Source organism: Vespa crabro, chromosome 3, assembly GCF_910589235.1.
Source record: "Vespa crabro chromosome 3, iyVesCrab1.2, whole genome shotgun sequence".
Lineage (NCBI taxonomy): Eukaryota > Metazoa > Arthropoda > Insecta > Hymenoptera > Vespidae > Vespa > Vespa crabro.
The window spans coordinates 386,121-405,230 of NC_060957.1; the positions used below are offsets into that span (position 1 = coordinate 386,121).

The 19,110-nt window shown below is 34.1% G+C and overlaps 2 protein-coding genes across 8 annotated transcripts in view; one reads left to right on the forward strand and one right to left on the reverse strand.

Moving 5' to 3' along the window:
• LOC124423131 (meiotic recombination protein SPO11) overlaps positions 1-7,261 on the forward strand; it is a 43,015-nt gene extending 35,754 nt beyond the window's left edge. For both annotated transcript variants that reach the window (XM_046960562.1, XM_046960563.1), the window contains exons 2-5: positions 5,541-5,657; positions 5,749-6,173; positions 6,324-6,681; positions 6,759-7,261. In XM_046960562.1, the coding sequence (XP_046816518.1) occupies positions 5,545-5,657; positions 5,749-6,173; positions 6,324-6,681; positions 6,759-7,059 (1,197 nt within the window). In that variant the 5' untranslated portion in view covers positions 5,541-5,544 and the 3' untranslated portion in view covers positions 7,060-7,261. The remainder of the gene's footprint in view (positions 1-5,540; positions 5,658-5,748; positions 6,174-6,323; positions 6,682-6,758) is intronic.
• A 5,767-nt stretch (positions 7,262-13,028) lies between these two features.
• LOC124423129 (inactive dipeptidyl peptidase 10) overlaps positions 13,029-19,110 on the reverse strand; it is an 81,482-nt gene continuing 75,400 nt past the window's right edge. For 5 of the 6 annotated variants that reach the window (XM_046960555.1, XM_046960554.1, XM_046960557.1 and 2 more), the window contains 10 exons: positions 18,158-18,232; positions 17,819-17,871; positions 16,880-17,177; positions 16,512-16,777; positions 16,002-16,320; positions 15,635-15,813; positions 15,288-15,510; positions 14,751-15,195; positions 14,451-14,656; positions 13,029-14,289 (listed from right to left, as the gene is read on the reverse strand). In XM_046960555.1, coding sequence (XP_046816511.1) covers positions 14,188-14,289; positions 14,451-14,656; positions 14,751-15,195; positions 15,288-15,510; positions 15,635-15,813; positions 16,002-16,320; positions 16,512-16,777; positions 16,880-17,177; positions 17,819-17,871; positions 18,158-18,232 — 2,166 coding nt within the window. In that variant the 3' untranslated portion in view covers positions 13,029-14,187. Of the gene's footprint in view, positions 14,290-14,450; positions 14,657-14,750; positions 15,196-15,287; positions 15,511-15,634; positions 15,839-16,001; positions 16,321-16,511; positions 16,778-16,879; positions 17,178-17,818; positions 17,872-18,157; positions 18,233-19,110 lie in introns of those variants that run through there. The other variant, XM_046960559.1, reaches the window with a different exon arrangement.

Below are 19,110 nucleotides of genomic sequence, written 5' to 3' on the forward strand. Positions count from 1 at the left end.
ATATATTTGTTAAACATAAAATATGTATACTGCTTGCTATTTCCATGCATAATAAAGTACGTCAAATGTTTAAGTGAAACTATTAATAATAATCTATTATAGATCTAATGATCTAGTTATAGATAAAAGATACGATAAGATTCATTCAGATAATCCGTGTAACGCATTATCTAGATTTTCATAATTCTAATCTAAAAAAAAAAAAAAAAAAAAAAAAAAAGAATTGAAATGATCAAATTTAATCCATTGAAAATGATCGAACAAAGACAAAAATGACATTGTAAGGATTAAGTAAAGAAAAAATTATAAAAGACAATTAAAGAGTTATCTTTCTTCAGAGAAAATCGCGGACAAAAAATGGAGACAAGAAATCATATACGACCTTCTAGAATGTTAGGGAGGTGGTATCTGGAAATAACAGGTTGTTCAATTCCATTTAATTGGCGAACATCTTTCCGATCAAACCAGTTCGTCTGGTATAACTGACCTACACTTAAGGTCTGCAGTACGCTCGGCCGAATCGAAAATCGAGCTTCGGAATGTCACTATACAAAAAACCGTGATCAAGACCCCTTTTTTGGCATCGATCCCATCGTATTTCCTATCTTTTATTTATTATAGAAGCAATAAAAAGAAGATAAAAAAAAAAAATTCATCCGACGCGAATGTTAGATATTGTTGTGTCGTTAAACTTCGAACGATACCTTGAATGCACGATATATTCTTTCGTTCTTGATTCTCAATCCTTTACTTCATTTCCTTTATTCTCTTTCTTTTCCATTATATTTTCCCAACAAAAAATCCTTTTTATTTTTACACGTAATCCTTGAAACGTCGGATGATATTACGTTCTTTTCCTTTTTGATCCATCTGAAGATATTTGACGTGTAATAAAACTGCTACCTTTCTTGATCGTTTTCACAAGTTGACATCTTACTTAGATACACGATCGATCTCCTCTCGCCAAGTTAATTATGAGAAAGAAAAGGATAAAGGAATAGAAAAACGATGATGTCGTTATTTTGATCGATTAATTATCATTTAATGTATTGCACATGTGATCTAAAAACTATAATTGATTCAATGATCGTGTTTCTTTTTTCATCCTTGTTTCTTTCCTCCGAGAGAAAAGTTGAAATAAAGGAAAGTTTAAGATATAGTCAATGCAAATATAACAAATTCAAGATTTAGTTGAAAATCTATTGTCTATTGTGTATAGTTAAAACATTAAGAAACGTATAAAATCATTAACTTGTTATAAGCCCTTTTACGCTTTTTTTCTTTTAATTTATTTCAAAGAAGGGAGTCGTTTATTATTTATCTTTTATCTACCCTTTTATCTACCTATTCATTCCCTTTTACCCATTAGCCTGGTCATGTATACTTAGAAGAGAAAAACAAAAATCTGTTTAAGAAATATGTAAGTAAAATTAGCTTTCGTTTTATTTAAGTATTTTAGTATATGTTTTAATAACGAAAATTGTGTGGTTATCGACTCGATTGACGATGAAGGGTTCGTAGTAACGTTTCCCATTTAGTAAAGAGAGACAAACTTTCCCAAGCTTATGATTCGAGTCAAGTACCTTTCGACGAAGCCCTTCGCCCTTCGCATCGTCGGCGTGTGTGAAACGTGCGTGAACACGGCGGTCGCTACAATAACGTTCCCGATCCCTTCGCAAAACTGTGGTGGCCTCAAGTGCTATCGATAAGTGCCATTCGCAAAATTTTGACGTTCGACCGTACGAAGAGCGCACGAAAAAATTGTGAAAAGCCAGTTGCTTATGAAAAAGAAAAATCGACAAGTCTATTGTACGTATTAAAACAAGAACAACGTGAAATATACGAAGGAAAAAGTAAAAGAAGAAGAAAGAAAAAAGTTTCGATCTGTCCATTGTCGAAATTCCTTTCCATATGGAATTCCACGTGGATCGATTTGAAAGGGCCGAGACTTATTCATGTACGACAATTCATGGACGATCGATCAAGCGATCTTCGACAAGAATATTTTTTCCCGTCGTCGCCATGGTATTAGGTAAAGGCCCACCCATGGATCCCGAATCGATCTTAAAATACGGACAAGATCGTGATATTGATCAGCCATCCCTTCGAGATCATCGTTAGAATTAATATAATCTTTAAACTCTAAATTTATACGTATATATATATATATATAAATAATAATTAATAATAAATAGTAATATTATTCATTTTTATTCGAAAATAATAATCGTAGTTACGTTCGACAATTTCGACATTTTCTATATCATTTAATTGTCGATCGAAAAGTTGATTTGAGACAAACGCACTATTGTATCAGTAGTGTCAAACAACGTTACTCGAAAAGAAATAACAAGTATTAACAATAATAAAAAAGAGGTAAAATACTTTTTCCATGCCTTTGAGACTACCCTTCTACGTTTCTTTGATCGAACTTTGTACGTTGGAAGTAACCCCTGCAGTCTCAACCCCCACTGTTTGGACAAATTTGATCTTATCTTTGGAATTTTTCGACGTATGAAGGAACGAAAGCGAGAGAAAAAATGTCGAAGAAAGAGAAAGCGAGATTCGATCGAGCCGAGTTCCTAAGAAGGGGCCATTGATCTTTGAAACGTCGACTGTTACGCCGTCTTTTCATTTCTTTCTTTTTCTCTTTCTCTTTCTTTCGATAGAAAAATCGATTCTTGCTAGGTCGATTTTTGGTAGATTTTGCGGTTTATGAAATAACGAGCATTTTTCGACGATCGAGTTACAAAATCCTCTCCAACTTTTTTTTTTTTTTTTCATTTCTAGTAGCTGAAAGTCAAGCACGATTGCAGCAGGTAGAAATATATTCGACTGGTATTTCCACGTGTGTCACGTCATGCGTGAAAAATATATTTCGAAGAATCTTTGCTTTAACATTCATAGAGCGAATTTACCGTCGACGTTAAAGAAGTCTTCAATGTAGGATCGAATTTCGAGATTGTAGCGACAATTATGGTCTTTCGGTCGACCGGAAATCAAAAATGCTCTTTCAATATTACTTGTTGGTCTTCTTGATCTTTCGAAAGGATGTAAAGTGTCCAGTTTCGTTCGATCCTTCTTCTCACAGGTACGATCGAAATACGAATCGAATTTTATTGTCACCTTTGGATCATAGGAGCGAAAAAGTATTTGGTCTTGCTAAAAGAAATTTGAAATGTTAGTTTTCGAAACGTTTTTAGTATCCACTCGAGTGATCTATATTCCAATGCAAATTCTTTAAGCGGTTCTTAGGTCTAACCGATATTTTGGAGGACGCATCGCGACGGTGAAGACGAAGAGAACTATGCCGTTCGTATACGGGCTATTTGAGAACTCAAGAGACCATTCTAAGGGGTGTTTTTCGAATATACTCGTTGCACAATGTAACACTATCCCCTGGTCTTTTGTAAGAGCGCGCAGCCTTGGAGTATCTTTAATGCGGAATTGAGCAAGAGCGTGCCCTAGAAGATGTATTATTTTTTCATGAATAATCCCTTTTGTTGAGTGTTAAAGAGAACTGGTATAGAAGGACTAAAGTCTTGAGTGGTGTTCTTGGATCGAAAAGATTTTTACTGGTATCATATCATCAAAATTCATATCAAGTAGAGAAGGAATTATTGACAAGATATTGCTAATAAAAGATTTAATAAATTTCGTTATAAATGTTTTTTTGACAATAAGCGAAATTCATTTTATTATCTAAGAAATTAATAGTTTTATCATAGGAATGTCTTCAATCGCCATCGATTAATTTAACAAGAGTTTGACATTTTGTACTCTAACAAACATTTTATCGTATTACATATCGATACTTTCCTTCGATCAATAGAGTTAAATTTAATACGAGACTGATATAATCTCTAGGTTGGATCAGTAGGACATTTGAACTGAACTTATTTTTTGCAAAATAGATAAAAAGGGAAAAAGGTCTGAAAATAGCGTCTTTCACGACAAAAAGGAAAATGGCAAATTCCATAATGTTTTGACGCGTGTCAGAAACTTCCATACCAGCTCGTTAGCATTTATTGTTCAGCGTAGTCCGCACTTCTGGTAATGGTCATCAATGCGGACTCGCCGTTCGGAGAAAATTTATATTGCATCTGCAGACTCAAATGACTCGCGCCATTTGTATAGCGATAATTTACATGGGGATGAACTCTGACCTCTCATGTTCGGGGACGCTCTCTCTCTCTCTCTTTATTTTTTTCTGCTGTAGTCAAGACTGCTTTCATCTTCTGCACGGACTTACTTTTTTAAATCTCTAAATACATCGAACAAATTCGTTCCAATTCTATCGGTTTATTCTATCGAATATTGATTGATGAACTATTAAATTATATTAAGAAAATTTAATAGCCGACGTGCGCTCGAAAGTACACTTAGGATTTTATTGCTATCTATAAATAATATATATATATATATATATATATATATATATATATTTTCTGATATGTTGAAATACAATGAGGATGATCGAGAAAGAGAACTTTATACTCGCGTAATTTTTTCGAAAGATCGAAGTGGATTTTCGTTGGAATCGGACATTTTGCCGCGCGTCTGTGTTTTGTGTTGCACAATGAGGTCCTGGAGTGTCTTTAGTACATACAGTAGCATGGTATTGAATGGTCGGCGCTCACAAATGCGCAGCAGGGTGTCCGGTTCTCTTGAGATTTGCTACTCGATATGAATGTAGACTTAAGATGAAAAACTAATGTCCCTTTTCTCCTGATATTTCCATCATTTCTACGGTCAATATATCTTCGAACAAACGAGAACTTAATATGTTTATTGCTGTGAGAATGTTACATTCGAATAGGACGATAGGCAGTAGATTTTTATCTTACAATGCTTTCCTACCTCGACTATAAATGTGTAAAACGAAGGTTATAAAGTGAATTTAGAATTTGGCCGCGATCTTTTGACTTTATCGTTCTTATTATTTTTTAAATGTGACTTACATGCGTTTCATTCTAATTAACTTCATTGATATTAGAGTTAAATGATGTGTATTTTTTTTCTTTTTTTTTTTTTTTTTAATTATTTTATTTATATATACAGTAACATATTATTTGATATACATTGATTATATTAATATTTGTTGTATATTGATGTATATAAATACATACTGTTTTTTTTATAAAAAATGTATATATTTTGGCCTATTGTTTTGCTTTCATCATAACAACATTGAGAGGACGATCTTTTGATCTATTTTGATAATTATAAATTAGATTTCATGCGATAAAGTTTTAGGAATAAAAATGTCGAAGATGTCATCATCATTGGCATTAGTCAAAATTAAATAGATTTTGTCACTTATGTTTTACTTTAAATTTCACTATTTTTGTAAAAATAGTGTCGATAAAAACGTTTCTCATGACATGGAGATTATAGTGTAGACATCTAGAGAACGTATTATGAATCACAAATAAACATTTTTAATTGTAATTTACAATTATTGTTTATGTTAGAAATTATAAAATGAAAAAGCATTGGAGAAATAATATTCTAATAAAACACAAATATTTCTTTTTAAGAATCATGTCTATGTTGTCTGGAAAACGAATAAGATCAACCTTACTGGGTCTTGATAAGGAAGAAAATACGGATGAAAAAAGAATCGATATACCGTTCGTCGATAACGAACCATTAAGGTGATATTTTAAAAATAAACAATAATATAAAACAATCATCTATATTTTATTTTGAAAACATATAAACGTAACATTGTTATTTTTCGATCAGGCAAATACTGATACGTAAGATTGAATATACAACTCTTATGATAATACAGAAAATTTGTTCTGGAGAATTTCCAAATGTATTTGTTCCAAATAACTATGATAAAATGGAATCATTAGAATCACTAGAAAATGATGTTAATGAATCTGATGATAAGACGTTGGAATTCGACGAAGATGACAATTCAGTGAATACGACAGATAGTATGAATTTTTGTCGCAAAAGGAGTAAAAACAAATTGGCCTTAATGATGAAAGTTATGGCTATGTCACATCGATTATTAATTACAAATACCAGAATAACTAGGCGATCTTTTTACTATGATTTAAAAAACGACATAGCAGGTATTTTGGTTCCTACGCAAAAGTACATAGATCTAGCTGTGCATGATGTCGCTGAACTTTTGAATTGTGCACCGTGGGATTTGGGTGCGTATATTTTAGTAATTTTACGTTTACATAATTACAAACATCATATTGTATAGATTATATAGATTATATAGATAATATGATATAAATTATACATGTATATATATATATAGATTAACTTTTAAGAAATAATAAACGTGTATTTCATAGGACTCATTGCTACGTCCAAGGGTTTAATAGCAGGAAATTTAACTCTATACTTCATGGACAACCAGACTATCGATTGCAATGTTCCAGGAGGTGCACTTATTCCTCAGATAATCTCAAATATTATCTCGATTCGTGCAAAAGCAAAATTCGTTTTGATAGTCGAGAAAGATTCAATATTTCAAAAATTATTAGAAGAGAATACTACGGAATTATTGAATTGTATACTAATAACAGGAAAGGGTTACCCAGATATTGGTACCAGGATGCTAATTAAATTACTTTCGGAAAAACTAAATATTCCAATTTATATTATCGTAGATGCTGATCCCTTTGGTATGGATATCATGTGTGTTTATCGGTAAATTTCATATAATTACATGTAATTTTTATTCGCGACTTTTGTCTTGTCTATTTTCTCAATGTTCTATTATTTAGCTTCGGATCTTCAACATTATCGAAGGAAAACGATAGTTTAGCTTGTCCGAAAGTTCGTTGGCTTGGCATTCACCCCTCGGAATTGAGCGTATTAGGGGTGAAAACTATTTCATTGTCCGAAAGGGATTTATCGAAATTGACATCTATCAATAATCGTCATTACATGACGGAGGCGCTGTTAAGACAGACGAAAATAATGCGAAGGGGCAAGGCCGAGATAGAAGCTATATCATCTTTCTGCCGTAATTTTCTGACAGCTGTTTATATCTCACGAAAAATAAAAGGAAACGATTATATTTAAATTATAACAAGGACAAGAACGTTTAATCTTGAAAGAAATAATTCACTTATTAATTCATGCACATATGTGTATTACACTTATTCGTTAATCGATGTCAATAAAATTATTTAATTATTTTTGTATAGATTTAAAATATGTTTCATTGAAAAAAACATTTGTTGAGTAACATTTGGTCTGATGTAATTAATTTTGGCACTCCTTCTGAAAAGATGGACTGAAATAAATTAATTATGATCGATATATTGTTACAAGAAAATATTTACGTTCTGTTTTATCGTTGCTATCTATGTATCTAAATTTTCCATAACTTTGTCATCTTCTCCATCGTTATCGTCCAAGATAATAAGTTGTGGAGTTTTATGAAACGTTCCGAGGAAGATGATACTACTGTCGGAGGACCGATTGGAAAGATTTTCAAATTTATTATACGTAGAATTCATTTCTCTTAGAGATTTTGAACGAGTTGCATATGGGTGCTTGTGAAAACTTTCAAAAAAAAAGAAAAAAAAAAAAAACAAAAACAAAAATAATTATTAAAAGTAAAATAGTTAAGAACTATGTTAAATGTTTCCAACTCAACATTTCTTTCTATTTTTTTCTTTTTTTTTTTTTTTTATTTTTTTATTTTTGTTTAGGTTACCGAGATGGCCTGCAAATATCAATAAATCTCTGGTTGCTTCGGGTGACACGTATAAATTCTTCCGAAAGATGACTTTTTATCGAAATTTTCTTTCTTCTGGATTGACGTATATCCATGGTTCAATTCTTTCCTAGATCAAATCTTATCGATAAAGATTAACAATTTTTCAATTTATTCATTGATTATCTCATTGATTGTTATTAACTTTTTTGTCATACTTCCGTACCAACATCGTAATTGATAAAACATCAAGAAAATGAGATAATATCTGTGAAATTTCGTTCACATAAACCTTTTTAGAAGTTCAAAGATAATTATGAGATACCATTTTATTGATTACACACGAAGTCAGTCGTTGATGGTAATCAAAATTGATGCGAAGTTGCTTCGTAAATAATGGGAAATAAATGACAAACTATCAGGTAATGTAACAGTTTATTGAAAACACTTTTGTCCGCCCGATGTCCGGAGCGATCCTCGCTGATATTAAAAAACGCAGAGTCTTAATAACATGATTATCTCATGGATGTTACATGGAAGGTAACTTGAACGATATTCGTGAAACCAGCGTTTTCCTTACCGATTCTCGTATGTACGTATTGACACGATTCAAAATTGATAGGCACGTTCGAACAATAAATAATAAACAAGATTGCTGAATAAATAATTTCCCGAATCTTTACGTTAAGAAACGTTTATCTCAAGTAATAAATATCTCGATTGTTAGAATATATATATATATATATATCTATATAAAGAAAAATAAGATCAAGAAAAAGTAAAAGAAAAAAAGAAATATACACGAGAATCACGAAGCGTTCAATTGACGCGCACACACAGATTCTTCGTGTCCCGATTGGCCGATTTCACGGATATTTCTCGTCTACAGGTCCGTGCGAATATCGCAAAAAGTCGAGTCGAAACAATCAGCGCGTCTCGTTTCGCGCTCAGAGGCGATATTTGTTACTCCTTTTTTGTTTTTCTTCATTATCGATATTATTATTATTATTATTATTATTATTATTATTATTATTATTATTATTATTACTATTATTATTATTATTATTATTATTAATTTATTATTAATTTATTATTTACTCATTCATTTATTTATTTATTTAGTTATTTATTAGATAGGATGATGAAGCAATCGTCCGTGTGTCTCGAGAGAAGCTTATGTTGAACATATAAGGACACTAGTCCCATTCGACTCAACCTCATCTTCATTTTTTTTTTCTCTTCGAGCGAATATATTAATTAGTATATAAAAACAACTCTTCTTTCTTATTCTTCATTGATTCGATTTATACAGTCGATAATCTTTTTTTTTTTTTTTTTGGAGCAGCGTTCTCGTCGCTTTTCGACTCTACGTCGCGTTCGAATAGGCGATTTTGAAACGTTTCTGTTTTTCCTTTTTTTCATTTTTCTTTTTTTTTCATTTTTACTCGATCGATTTTCGGACGTTCTGACGTAAAAATTTTGCGAATATATTACGATGATACCTCGATTATTCGAAACGAATAGCGAATATCGAATAAGTTAATATAAAAAAAAAAAAAGAAAAAAGAAAGATAGAGAGAGAGAGAGAGAGAGAGAGAAAAAGAGAGTAAAAATAATGTAGAACAGAGAATTTTTCTAATTTAAAAACTAATTTAAGAATGTTTTATACGTATAAACAAATAAACAAACGACAGTAATAAATAGAATAATTACTTTTGCATATCTTATTAGAAATTTAACGATTCTTGAAATTCTTCTATTTATCAAATAAAATTACTCGAGATTTAAAGTTGCAATTAGGGATTTATATTAATATAATGTATCTTAGTAAAGGAAATTGACGAATTAATAGATAGTGTTTCGGATAATCGAGATCGATTACGTTTTTCAAACATATCGCTCTAATTTACTATTCGTATTGATTTTATTATTCGATTCTTCGCACGGGCCCGATTCTTGGGTCGGGTTCCGCATTAAATTATATTCTTCCTGGTATTACTGCGTACTGGTGTATGTGTATATTATTTTTGTCGTGTAGATGTAAGTGAACATAAGTTCTTCATTGTCACTGTATCTTGACGTGTACATACGTACATATGTGCGTGTGTATAATTTTTTTTGTCTTTAGCCTAGCGGCGATATAATACTTTACCAAAAGCTATAGATATCCTTATGCGCAGCTACCAAGGTTTTCATTTTTATTTTTATTTTCTTTTTTTGGCGAATAACTTCATATTTCGCATACTTTTTTTTTGTTTTTTTTTTTTTTCATTTTTTATTTATTTATTTTTTTTTTTATTTTTTTTTTGCATGCCTGCGGTCATCCCCTCCTTCGCGATCGTGTATTAATTAATTCGATACCTATATGCTTATGTTTTATTCGCCGTCTCCCCCACCCCAACCCCTATTAGTCTCTGTCTTCTTTCGCATTAAATTTACTATACTTAATAATTGATTGTGATTTTACACTCTCTCCTGGGATCAGAAGATTCACGCATCGATCACTCACGACTTTCGAGTTTCTCTAGCGAAAAAGGCGGAAACTTTTTTTTTTTATTATTATTATTTTTCGTCTTTTCTTTTTTTCGTCTACATTTCATCTTCTTCGGGTTATAATGTTGTCGTCTGTGCACGTTAATTAAAGAATTAATGCTCAAGCGACGTCTCTCGTCTCGTCTGCCTTTTTGTCTCTCTTTCTCTGCCTCTCTCTCTCTCTCTCTCTCTCTCTCTCTCTTCCTCTCTTTGTCATAAAAGACTCTCATTTAGACGAGAGATTTCGTAAAAACGAATTTGCCAGCTTTTTCTTTTTTTTTTTTCAAAGTCACCACATAGAATTTCCAATTTTCTCGATAACTTTTGACTTATTCGGCTTATTATAAAATGACGTTACAGAAGTTTACGAATTTCTTTTCGGAAAATTCACTAAGGGTTTCGCTAAGAGGGATCTCAAATCGATTTAGAGTATATATCTCGAGATATTGAGAATTCATTGAATTCGAGCTAAACGCGACGAAGCACGAAGGTATACATCAGTAAGGCCTTGACTGACGATTAATTACATTTTGCAATAAATCACTATTAATAATAATATCCCGAACACAAAATCGTCCAAGCGTACGGTCCTTTGTACTCTTAATGCCGCTATCATCGAGTATGTATATGTTTTCTTTTATTGTTGCTTTAATAAACATCCCATAGATCAATCGTTACCACCTTCTTCGTTTCTTCAAACATTATTTTCTATAGATTCAAACACGCGACGCCTGAACTTCAGCGCCTCATTTACGAGGCCTATTTCGTATTAATTGACGTACATACACTTGTGTATGTACATGCACATACACGTCTCATATTACACATCTAAACATATACAATCGACAATGATCATTCGCTTTTTCTTTTTCTTTTTTTTTTTTTTTCTTTTTTTTTTTCTTTTTTTTTCTAATATTCATTAACATTATTAGGTAGGTTTTTTTTTTCTTTCCTTTCTATTTATTATCGTTTGATTAGTTGCACTAGCCTTGATTGTCGGCATTTAAGGGCTGCTCTGGCAGACAGCGTGTATGGCGACACGTGCGACTCTCTTCGTTCGAGCGCGCTTATCTTCTCCCTCTCTCACTCTCTCACACACACACACACAAACATGCACATTCATTCTCTCTCTCTCTCTCTCTCTCTCTCTCTCTCTCTATCGCACAATTATTAATTTGTCTTCATTAATACATAGAATTATTTCTCTTTCAGACTTGTAAACGAAGACGATTTTTTATTTATTTATTTATTTATTTATTTATTTATTTATTTATTTATTTATCCTTTCGTGAACGAACACTAATGTAAAGACAGACAATTTACTTTTGTCCTCTTTCTTTCTTAACTTTCCTTTTCGTTCTTCTTCTTTAACATCATTTGTCTATCTTCTCCTCTTTTCTTTCATTTATTATTTTTCTTTTATATCCTTCCTCCTTATTTTTGTTAAAACACGCATGATACAGGGGAGATATAATTTCGAAAATGTACAAATCGAAAGTAGTCGAGAACGGCGATGCCACGATCCGTTTCAGGGAGAGAGAATTATTTCTTTTATTTAATTTTTATGAATATCATGTAAAATTAAGCTCACGTTTGAGATTTCTTTTCTTTGATTCGTTTCATCCCCGACGATCGATGATTACGCTGTATTACTTTTTTCTTTTCTCTTTTTTTTTCTTTTTTTTTTTTTTTCTTTGTTTCTTCTTTCATTTTGTCGAACAACATCTTACAAGTCGTAGACGAGGAACACGCTCGAAAACACTGGAGTGTACGCGTCTCCAATTTCGACTGTTGACCGACGAAATCGATGAATTAATTATATTACATAATTCTTCCGTTTCGTTTGTTCTTTATATAATAATAATGTTTTTTAGATGCACCAAATCGCGATTGGTAAATATTTCTCGAGGGCGAGAGATAGAGTCACACGTAACAAGGGAGGAGAAAATTTTCTTCAGCGACGCGTTTGTGTAAATGCGTGTGTTAATGTTTATAAACAGCGTGTAGTAATTAATAGTAATAGTGATAGCAGTATGTATGTATAAATATTTAAAGATAAAGAACCTTAGAAGAGGGAGTAGATTTTTTTTTTTTAGGGGAATTTCTTCTTAACGCGACTTTAAGATACACACACACATGCGCGCACGCACACGCACGCACACACACAGACACATACACTAGGCGCGCGAAAGCTATGCTTGATGGAGAACTCAAGGGAAACCTTCGATCATATTATTTTCTCTCCTTTTGTTCTTTATCTTTTCTTTTGAAATTTTCGAATTATCAATATATTAATGCCTTCAGATGAACGTCATCGAATAACCTTAATAATGACTTTCTCACGCTCAATCTCAACTCTAGAAGGCACCGGTAACGCATAATGAGGAAAAAAGAGGAAATAAAGGAAGGAAAGACTAAAACATTTTTTCTTTATTTTTTGTAGAAATCTTCAATAAACTCTCTTTTTCTTTCCGATGCTACGTTTTTTTGTTTATTTTCTTTTTCTTTTTCTTCATATCGAGTAAATCTTTTCCTTTATATATATATATATATATATATATATATATATATATATATATCTTTTTCTCTATCTCTATCTCTCTTTTATTTTTTGCGCTGATTATTTTCGTCCAATAAAATGTTCTTTCATTTTTAAATTATTACTTTTGTCTTGCTGGAATTTTTCGAACTTTTTCGTTACGTAGATAAAATTTTGGGCGTATATCCTGATGTATGGCCCGACGTAATTGAAAAATTGTTTTCCCTTTTAGTATATTTCCATTATTTTCAATCAATATGATGCTTGCACGCTTCGAGAAGGAATAATTGGGCGACGTATATTGAAGTATATTATTTTTTTTATTTTTTTTTTTTTGCTTTTTTTCTTTTTTTCTCAATTCGTTTCGTAGCAAAGAGGAATTTCGTAGGCTGATGCAGGCAAGTGATTTAATAACATTATTTAACGATATTGCTCGTAGAGGTGCAATATATTTTGATTGCACCACCTTTATCTCGTTTCTTTCTTCGCGTCGACCAAGAAAAATGGATTATCGTCGGTGAAAAGTATAATAATGTTTGCGTCGCTAGAAAAGAATTACGTAAGTATATAGAATAACACGGGGATATGCATTTAGCATGAGCGTCTTAAAGAGAAACATCACGAGAAATAATTCGGATATGTTATAAAATGTCAAACAGGTTCCAACGTCGTTTCTTGTACGTAATGTATCTACATACACATACATATGTATATTATTTCGTTCTTTACCACATGCGTAACGTCGTATCACAGACAACGTCTACGATAACGGAATACTTGCAGCGATTTAATCGACTATAAAAATATATGGAATATCAAATGACTAAGAAAATCATTATTACTAATGTCGTAATAACGTTAACACATCGACTTTCGACCTTTCTTTTTTTTCTTTTCTTTTCTTTTCTTTTTTTTTCTCTTTTTATCGATTACCGTGGATCATACCGCGAGGAGAGAAATCTTTCGGATCCGAATAGAAGATCGACATCGACATATACGATCGCGTAATCCATTTTTCTAAGCTCTCACTCTCACATTTTATTCACTATTGCTAGAACTATTTATCTCTATCTCTGTAAACGACTTATTTGTGAATACACTATTAACACGGATACTCTCAATGTCCGCCTATCTTTCTTCGCACACGCATCTATACTCGCATACTTTCTCTTCCTCCCTCCTCTCTCTCTCACTCTCTCTCTCTCTCTCTCTTTTATTTTATTTTTCAAAACTCCGAAGAAAAGACTTTCTCTTCCCTATTTCTCTTCTTTTCGTGCGATCGAGCGCTGTATATCCGAGAGCTTTCCAAGCTTTCAGCTCGATCTATTCGCGGGCTAGATCGCTTTTAAATGTTCATCCTGGGATTTATTAGAAGTAGGCGCACTATCGACAACAAGGGAGTATTCGGCTTGAGGCACTAGGAGGCATCCAAGGTGAGGCACTCGGCGAGAAAGTCCTCCATAGAACGATAAGCGTGTTCGAGCACACCTGCTAAGGCATGATCTTCGTCCGCATAGCTCTGTTATTTCATAAAATGAAAAAAGATTAAAGACGATTTTCGAAGACGAGAGAATAATCGAAGGAAACAAAAAAAGGATAAAAAAAAAAGGAAAGAAAAGAAAACAAACAAAAAGAAAATTAGAAAAGAAAAAAGAAGGTGGTGTTCTCGTTGGTACTTACCTGATACCTAAAGATGACTCCCGCTTCAGACAAAGCCTTGGCAAAGGCAACGCCATGGGTATAAGGCGCCGTTAGGTCTGCTAGACCATGAAGAAGATAAAGACTATGACTCGGCACTAATCTCGCTCTTTGAGTCAAATCAGCCTCTACGTAACCCTTATAGTTCTCAGCTGGTGCACCAAGGACTCGTTCCGTAAAGGCGGAGTCTAATGGTAAAGATGAAATCTTTGTTTGGATGTTATTAAGGTTAGAAAAAAAAAAATAAATAAATAAAAAGGAAAAGATAAAACAATTTCTTACTATAAAAGAGCCAATCGGCTATCGGATTGACGGCGACGCCGCATTTGAAGACATTCTCTTGACTTCCTAGTACCATGGCAGTAACGTAACCACCGTAACCCCAACCCCAAACGCCAACTCTAGTGACGTCCAAGTATTTGTGCGTCTTTAAAAGATGCCTCAGGACCGTCAGCTGATCCTGAACTTCAACGCCTCCGATCTTCCGGAAAAGATCCCTTTTTCCCTGTCCCCTCGCTCCACGGACATCGAGTCTCACGTAAACCACATCGTTATGACTCGACATGTAAGTACCCCAGTCTATTCTAAATTTATCTGTTACTGCCTCGCTTCCAGGCCGACCATTGACCTCCACCAAAACTGGAAACGCTGCGTCCCTCAGCTCCTCTCGCCAGGAAGGTGGCAGGAGCAACTGCACCTGCGCCTTCCAACCTTGAGGCAACGGCACCTGCAAAAATTTTTTTCCCGATTAACGATAACGACCGATAAATTTAAGCATCAACGAATTTCTGATTTTGATTTGTACTTATCGGATGTTACCTCGAAGCTCCTTCTCGTCGGTAACGCCAGCTGCGAGAGTTTATCGGCACGTTGAATACGCGTGTCATAGAGGACACGGATCATCTTATGGGATGACATCATATGCACACCGGCCAATGGCAAGCCGGGACCTTCGCAATAGAGTACATAGTAACCCTGTGTATCGTCGGTGATCGCAGGACTTACGGAGGCACCGAAGTGAGTGCAATTTGTGTAATAAAATCTGTAAGAGGAATTTTCTTTTTACTTAATCCAACAGGAATTTAAGATCGCTAGACATATATATATATATATATATATATATATATATATATATAAGATCGTTATCGTAAGATAAGTTTGCTTGCCTACTACTCCAGAGGACCTCACCAAGGTCGCAAGTAACGCATAAAGGTTCCAAACGACGAGGATCGTCGGCAATCGGATCGCGTACCACGTAAAGGTGCTTCTGTCCAGGTCTCCGTTCTCTCGTACCCAGATAGTACACCAGGTGAGCTTTGGTGTCCCACGCTAGGATCTCGCTCACCTGATTGCAAAATCATTTCACGATTCTACACATAGAGGGACTTTCGTTGTGCCAACGTGAATAAGAGATAGAATCATAAGAAATAGAATCTTGGCTATTTGTTGGAAAATCGAAAATCTCATTACCATCTCAAAATATGTTTGATCTTTCATAATCAATCGATCGATCATCGATCTTATGTTGCTAACCTCGTAACGACCGTGCGATAGCACGGCTATCCTCTGTTGCGTTAACGTGACGTGCTTTATATGCGTGAAATGTTCCTTGTCACCCTCCTGGACAGCCGCAAGCAGCAGGAAACTATCACCGTCAGGAGCGAAAATTGGATGCGGTTGCGCGTCCAACCATTGACCCTCGGGTGCCCTCTCTGAATGGGTTTCCTCGCACTCCCAGAGAGGCGCACGACATGCCGAGACTAGTGACAAATTCTGAGACCTGGTCATCCACACGACTGCAATTTGGGAAGCGTCTCCGCCAACCCATCCAGCTGATATCAGATAGTATTCTCTGGAAAATTGAAACTCTTAACGAAGAGTATTTCGAAAGTATTTCTCTTTTCTTTTTTTTTTTTTTTTCTTTCTCTTTGATAAACGTACGAGCCATTTTTTATTTATATTTTCTAACTCTCATTTTTAATTTCATATCGATTGATTATTAATACGATTTAATATAGCTACATTTTAAGGAGCAAAGCTTACTGTCCATCCAAGACAGGTGGTGGCTTAAGTTTTGTCTTCGTACTACCCGACGGACTAAATGTTCCATTTCCGTTGGTCAAATTATTGGTATTGTTCACTTCTAATAACCACAAATCGACTTCCGGATTGGCTGAACCAGGGGTTGGATATCTGATGGATCTCGAAGGTGGAAAAGAGCCACGTCGAGGTGCTCCGAGTGGGGTTGATGCGGCGGAACCTTCTTGACCTGGTTGAGTACCAAACCAAGGGAATTCCAAAGCTGTAACCTTAGGCAAATTTATATCACATTAAGAATAGATATTATACACGATCATCAGAATAATCGAATCGCCTAAATATTAGAGCATAATGATTAATTTGATTATTACTTGAGTGTCGTTGAACGAAGCAAAGAGGATATGCGTGCCATCAGGACTCGGCCACGTGGCTTCCGGTCTAGGCAATACTTCCTCCTGATATAACCAATCAGGTACACCGTTATATATAACACCAGGAACACCGGTATCCGTCAGTTGTGTGTCCTCCATCGATGATGGAGTTATCCTAAGATAAATATCGTTCTCCGAGATCATCACGAGACCGGTCGTATTGCCCAACCAAGTTGCGTGTTGAAGTCTCGTTTGTGGATTTTTCTTTGAGGCTTGAAGATGAAGGGGTGTGTGATGACTGATCGAAAAAATAATAATGATAGTAAAAATTATTTTTCGTCAATTTTATTCCGAATTTGTACGATTTATCTACGTTGCAGAAATATTTTATTTCAGTAAGTAAAACGTTTTAAAGTTGTTTCGTACAAATTCGAAACAAGTAAGCGATGTAGGTAAACTCATGACGAACTTAATAATCTCCACAATAAGTTGAACACATTTCAGCGCCAAGGTACTTTCCTTTCTACTGAGTTTATTGACAAACTTTTAGATCGATCGTCACAGTCCACCTGCATCGAACAATGTTGACTGTGGCCTACTTTCTTCGATACTACCCGATAGATTAAATACTATTAATAGGTTAATGCGGCACATTAAATCAATTTACCGGTAGAGGGTTAAGGCACCGTGCCATGATGTTAGGCCTGCCATTTACCGGTTGGGACGAAACGAAATTACTTGAAAATGGTTCGGCCAATTTTGAGTCCCTCTTGATACTTGATGTCTTTTTAATTTAATATCTAGCTTTTCGCGAGGACATTGAGAACTTAATTCCTAATTAGAAATGGCTCGAGTCATTGATAGGATAATCTATAAACGATGATCGGCCGATCGATAAACTTTGATTAATTTTATTTTAATAATAATAAATTTTCTTACTCGTTCGTGACGTCGTAGACTGTGTAGTGTGCGGTGAACGTGTTTTTGAATACCTGAAAAATTTCAAAGAAAAGAAACGTCAATTGTCTTTTTCTTTTCGAAGGAAGGATAAATACTAAATTAATTCGCGATAACTTATCTCAATCGGTTATCATTGAATCATTGAATAGCATCAATAGCGATATGTAAATACTCGACGTAGCAACGCCAATCGCATTATTCTCATGCATGCTAATGTCGTACGTACAATACATATATAACATAGTTGAAACTACGAAAGAGCTTATCGTTCGTACAAATTAACGAATATCAAGAAGTTTTTGGATTTAAGCTGCTTACCGGCTTGACATTGTGCTTGAACAATACATAACGCAAATCTGAGCTGCATTGGTAACCTTGGACGTTCAGCTGTCTCTAAAAAATTAAATTTATAAAAGATTTAAGAAAGCAAATGATAGAATCTTTGAACGATTTAATTTTATAACATTATCATTATCGAATTAATCTTATCGTCCGTATATTATTAAAAATCCATGCTAATTGTGTCTGGGCATAAAGTTTCTTTTGACGCATATGTACAAGCGCACGCACGCACCCACCCACGCACATTGCTCTCCAACTATTGTTTTCATAGAACCTATCGAAAAAAGTCGATTCTTTTTATTCCTACCACTGAGGTTTACGTAAAATGGCGCATCTAAGCCGCCATTGTTTTTAAAAGGGCGTATGGATGCTCTGCCACGTCATGTTCCGTTCGAACGAAGAGATCGGATCAATGCGGTGTTGTATACTCTTGTCTGTACTCTGTCTGCTAGTTGAAAGAGAAGATGGAATGGAGGATTCGGAATCAATCCACTTGAAGCGGCTTTTCTCGCCACACGCATACACACCAGCGACAAGTCGACATCAATCATTTTTCTGTCCTATTCCGAATCTTTCATCTATATCTTTCATCTCTCTGACTCTAGTTTTCTCCTAGTATCAAAAATTTGTTTGAAGTATCGTACATACAATATACCATCCACCACCAACGTTTGAACTTTTACTATTTCTATTGGAAATAAAGAAAAACAAAATGAAATACCTTTCAGATAGATTTATACGTATATCGAAAAAGTTAAGAAATTCTTTATCCTTGAATTTGCAAAAGATTATGATATTTATAAATACAATGAAAATTTATAATTATAAATTTATTTTATAATATCGGTTGCAAATTAATCTCTAATAAATCGACACCCACTGTCCCTCTTTTCTGCATTCCAATGTGTCCCTTGTATTATCTTCCTTTC